Source organism: Dufourea novaeangliae, unplaced genomic scaffold (assembly GCF_001272555.1).
Source record: "Dufourea novaeangliae isolate 0120121106 unplaced genomic scaffold, ASM127255v1 scaffold57, whole genome shotgun sequence".
Classification (NCBI taxonomy): Eukaryota; Metazoa; Arthropoda; class Insecta; order Hymenoptera; family Halictidae; genus Dufourea; species Dufourea novaeangliae.
Window position 1 is genome coordinate 2088403 of NW_015373937.1, and position 5853 is coordinate 2094255.

The 5853-nt window shown below is 41.3% G+C and overlaps 1 protein-coding gene across 1 annotated transcript in view; it reads right to left on the minus strand.

The window, feature by feature from the left end:
• Positions 1-224: 224 nt before the first annotated feature.
• Positions 225-5853, minus strand: part of LOC107185388 (protein slowmo) — a 26529-nt gene continuing 20900 nt past the window's right edge. The window contains exons 5-6 of the mRNA XM_015573054.1: positions 2597-2770; positions 225-1668 (exon numbers count right to left, since the gene is read on the minus strand). Of these exons, the coding sequence (XP_015428540.1) occupies positions 1432-1668; positions 2597-2770 (411 nt within the window). The 3' untranslated portion in view covers positions 225-1431. The remainder of the gene's footprint in view (positions 1669-2596; positions 2771-5853) is intronic.

Sequence of the window (5853 nt, forward strand, 5' to 3'; positions counted from 1 at the left end):
ATAATATATTAAAACGGGAATAATCAAAAATAGAGTGGGGACAGTACAAAAAGGCCTGTAACTTGAATCGGATTCGACCCGGACCTTACCATTCGAGGGTTAATTAATTATCAAACCTGGTCCCATACTTTTGGCCAGTAATGTACGTTCCCGACCACGGATTGTTCTTTGATATTAGTAATCGTGGAATTGCTTCGAGAACTCATACATGGAGTACAGCAGTCTCGTATTTATTTATATTTAATTTTAGTGATGTTAAAAGTAGACGTGCTGCTGTGGCTACCTGCCGGATTCGTTAGACGTTACAAAAGGATGCACTAATACGTTACACGCGACTTCCGGTATGTATGTTCATTTCCCTCCTTTTTTTCTGATTTCGTACATTAAATCACATTTAATTCGCTAAAAAACATCTAATAATTATAACTATTCGTGTGTTGTCTTTGTTTCCAGCGACCACGGGGGCAACTTCAAGATTCTAACACTCTAGTACGACCGAAGAAAACTGCGCAAGCTTTACACGAGACTTGAGTGGGAGGTGTGATTGTTATAACTAAAAGATACTTGAATTCTTTTCGGTATATATATCACATTCGACGTGACAACTGAACACTGGCCCACGAAGCTTCAAGCGTTGTTTTGGTTGCATATAGCCACATCAAAAAAACATATACACATCATCGTGGGAATACTATACACTGTCGTAGATTCTCTCACGGAACTGTTTATTCGGTCAGGCTGGGAGTATGGGGTAGAACGCGAAATCTTTGGAAAAAAAAATCGCCTAAATCAGTTTAATTGCTTGCCGCAGCTACGCATCTCTTTCACTAAAGCAACTTCTGTGGGAACGATCGGCAGCGTGTATTCGAGTGTACCTTTTATATTCGGTATGGAAAAAGTGTGTTGGACAAACAGAGACGTTTGTACCTTCGCTGGTCCGCTCGTTACCTTGGTGTGTGTGTGTACGTCTGTGTTTGATCGTTTTTAAGTGTATTGCACGTCTGATTGCGATTCCTCTGTACATGTTTGCCAGGCTATGTATCGAAAATTTGAACGATAGACCCGTACAAACAGTTTGTTCCTTTCGTCGTGGACACGTTCTCTTGATAAAATAGCCAGGCGAATTCCGTTTGAAGTGACTTTATGCGATGTAAAGTGAATTTATGTGACTTGATTCTCTCTCTCTCTCACTCTCTCTGTGCACACACACATATATATACATACACACACGTGTTTCACTCGTGGCGTTCACTTGCTCCCGTCTATATAAACTCCTCTTTTGGCGTTCACCACTACCCAGCTAAGGAAACCGTTTTCGATTGAAAAAAAATATACATATAGAATCTCTTGTTACCGGCTGTTCCGAATCGTTCCATCCAAGTTTTACGTCGTTATTTAGTTAAAGAGATCGAAGCTGACGCGGAATATTAGCTATAATTTCGGTATAGACTGTGGTGGCGGGGGCACCGTTAGATTGTGGAACTCGTCGAACGATTTTTTCGCCGCATTCTGAAGATCGTCCATGCCCCGTTTCGTGATGCTCGTGATATCGTCGATCTGACGACGTGTTTGATTGAGCAGATCGTCTGTCGACTTCACGGCCGAGGTCGCGATATCTTTCACTTCCGACTGGAGCCTCTCGATCACCCATTCCATCGCTTGTCGTCCCTGAAAGGCAATTCAGTGCAGAAAACACCTTATTACTCCGTGGACTTTTTCTTTCGCGACCTGGGGATGTCCCGACTTCAGGGTTAATTCGTAAGGTTTCGTTTCGGAAACCGACACTTTCACTGATTCACTAATCTTGCAGTCTTCCAGATTCAATTCAAACATCCACTTGATTTCTACCTAACTATCCCACACGTAAGCTCACTTACACTCGATTCATAGTATATTTTGGACATTCACTCTCAGATTCAATGTTTCAAGCATGTAAACTCGATACATAAAATTCGAATATCATGCATATCAACACATTCAGTTGAAAGTTATTTGTCGAAGAGGCAGTAAGATCGTTCCGATTGTCACAGAGCTGGGCAAAAAAGCAATCTGACGAACCGTTCATTTGTATCATTAATTATTAATCACGAATTGATTCCACCGTCGATTATGACTATACTGCGGATCTATATGCAAAATAATATTTTATACAGTGATTTAGAAAAACAGAATTAAAAGTAAAGACTTCTTTCTCCTGTTAGGAGGTTTACTGCGTTTAAAATATAATGTGAAATATATTAAACTTGACGAAAGTTTCGTCTCCTATTGCATTTCACATACCTACTCCTTTAAACTATAAATGCATAACATCCGCAGTCTAATTATGACTGACTGTGTTGTGGAATAAATGTAATAATTATGGAATAAATTTCATTCAATCAGAATAAGGCGACACAATTTTTACAAAATATATAAGATTCACATATTTCCCTTTATAAATCGAATGATTAAAAATTACTTCTTTATACATTATATAAACGATTTATCACCAATTACTTTTACAACAATCACCACTTATTGCTAAGCTCTGCTCTGAACAATCCCTGTCAGGACACTGAAAGTACCAAAGGTAGGAAGAATCGAATAAACGACTTACCTTTTTCGCATTTTGCTCGATCGTCATCGTGAGCAATCTCTCCATCTGGTCAATTAGGGGAACCCCCGAGATCGAAATTATTGCCTGTTGTGTCAACAGTGTCTTCTGCGGGTCCTTAGGGTCCGGTTTGTATCTGACCTCTTCGCCAACAGAGACATGCTTGCCCAGGCTCACCTGAAACCAGAGAAAACAATACTTGAACCAGTCAGAACAATTTCAAGAAATTGTTGTCATTAGACCAGCCGGCGGTCTCTCATTTCGAGTTACGTGTGTTCCCCTTGTATCGACCGTGTTGTGCAACGGCACGGCGCCTCGGAGGTTAGCAACCTTCAGATAGATGGTTAGCCCCCATTATCGAGATAAAACGTTTCCACGAAAGTAACGTCAAGCCTTGAATAATCGATGCAACGAAATATACTCGTGGCAGAGACGTGCGCTTCGAAAGCGGTCCTCGTAACATAGCTAAATCGTTGCTTGCTGATCGCTTCACTAGCATTGTCGGGCCTCGTTATTTCAGCCATCGATTGCGAAATAAAACTTGTTTTGCAACTAGTCAAAAAGAAAAAGAAACGCGAGTTCCTTGTTTCATTCTCCTCCCCGTCGGAACGGTTGAAAATAATTCGCCGATTTCCTTTCATGAATTCTGACCTAATATAAATAAATACCATATAATAAATGAGTGGATTCATCTACTAACTATTCAATAAAAACTAGCTCTTGATGCAGGGTCCATGGAATTGAGTTGCGTAGACAGCTTACCGTTGTCTGACCATTAACCACATATTCCCCTGATTCGAATTCCACGCGTCTCATTTAATCTATTGCTTGAATTATTATTCTACCACCAGTGTCCAGAATTAACCCTCGAATAGCAAGATTCGGGTTGTGTCCAACCAAAGTTATGGATCCTCTTATGCTGTCCCCACTCTATTTTTTATTATTCCGGTTTTAAAATACTTTTTATTGTTTAGTAAACGGTTCATACTTATATTATCATTTGTTATATAACACAATTATTATTTCTTATTATGTAAATAAGCAAAAATACAAATTTAAGATAAAAACATTCTTTGCTCGTATAAAAATAATAAAAAGGATCTCAGGTCAGATCTAACCGCACCTTATCATTATGACCTCAAAACCCTCCTTACCAATCAAGGTATCAAAATACAGATTGTACTAATACAAACACTATAAAATACAATTTAATTCAGTGAGACTCTGGTAAATAGATTTAATTAACACTAGAAGTACCAAAGTAATAAAAATGACTGATGAACAGACCGTTATATTGATGATTAACATGTTACAATAATACATTTCCTCAGACCTTTCACAACTTTCTTTGCAATGCAAAAATGAAAAACTCAGTTAATTTATAAATTTGAATATTTTAAAAAGCTTGTTATATTTATCAATCCGATAGAAGCAGATATACGTTTATCGTCGATAGTTCTAGGGTTAACCCTCGAGCTTGATAATGTTTGAATCCATTTTAACCCACCAATTATAAGTATAAAAGTAATACAGTGAGCTACCAAAACCAACATATTCCTAAGAAATTCATTCCAAAGCACATCTAAAGGCAGACAATCAAGGGTTTACTTGACCCCTGATACTACCACCTACTCGACCATCGAAAACAAGTAAATTAGCTCTCACACAAGCCTTTGATTGCCAAGTGTCGAACGACAAACTGTACAATTAACTGAACCACCGCGTAGAAGGGTTGAGCAGGGCCCAAAGACGAGAGGGCGACAAATGGAATGCAACGATCTACTATGGTCCACGTGTCTCGGGGCGTGTACCAGTTTTATCGAACCTGATGAAGCGGTCGTGGGTACCGAGATAATGACGATGACGTGTTCACCGTTCCGAAAATTGCATCATTATGAGCCGTTGCGGCCGTGGACTCATTCGCCGCGCGTAGCGTGAAGCACTGCCGCCGGCCCGCGGAGCTGGAACAATTGAATAGCGCGCGGGAAGGGGAGGGGGAGGAGGAGGAGGAGGAGGAGGCAATACGTTTCACGGGGGAATTAACGCCCGCGGCACATTGTGGATCCCACCCTGGGCCGAGATAGAGAGACGCGGGGTCCTCTCTATACTCTCCGCCATATTGGCAATCAGTGAAGTCGACTGTGTTACATCCGCGACTAACCCGCCCTCGCGTTCCGTCCGCCCCCTCGCCCCTGCATCATTCTCACCCACAAATTCGCGATCTTGCAACCCCACCACGTACAATTGGAGAAGCGAGGGAAAAAATTTACGGCTCGCATCGAGTGGCGTTTCATCAATTACGCGGACCGCGGATTAGAGAAAATGGTTTAATTCGTCAGGGCCAGATCACCCATCAGGGGACGCCCCCTGTTCAACCCTGTGTGTCGAATATAGTTCTTTGTCCCACGGTATTGACCGTGGCAGTGTCATTCACTCTGCAAGGAACGTTTGTATCCGTTTGTTTCAATCCGTTTTCAATTCGTTCGAAAGCGTTTTCGACAACCGCATGATATTACCGGGGGTATTTTGTTAATTTATTAGACGTCGTTTACAGGTGAGCGTGACGGGTTCGAAGTTGGTGGTCGAAGGTTTCACGCGGGATAAGGTGTGTATGTAACTTTTAGGTCCCGACGCAGGGAGGACGACGTTAGAAGCAATGTCACCGTGAAAACTATGAGGCGAGTAAACACGGTTCTTTTCAGTGGAAGTAATTAGCACTTTGCGTCCCTGTTCGCGCCATTATCGTTCAAGCGCGTCGGGGGGATACGCTGGATCAGGGAGGTGGGAGCCCAGGTGGATATTCAGAAGACACTAGGCGTGGGGATTTGAGGAGTGGGAAAAAGACAGGTGGGGGTTGTAGGGCTATAATTGGCCAGACGAACGGTCTCATTGTAATTTTCATAACGAGTAAATGTGGTGACGAAACCCCGTGGCTCACTTGAACGTTATTCTAGTCCATGTCGAAGTGTACCCAGTGTTACTCCCTTCGATGTAAAAAGAACTTAAAAACACGACCACGCTAAGGAAAATTTTGTTTCAAATCACCCCAGGAATCGCCCCTTTCAAGAACATTTTTGGTACACCGTGTATTGTAACTCAACAGACAAATTATTTATTAGCAGTTGTACAACGTAATTATATTGGGTTGGTAAGAAAGTAATTTCGGTTTTGTAGTGTGAAATAAAACTCATTTTTTTTATACAAAGAATAAACTTTAATCAATTATATATTTTCCATTTTGTTCAATGACCTATTGCCAT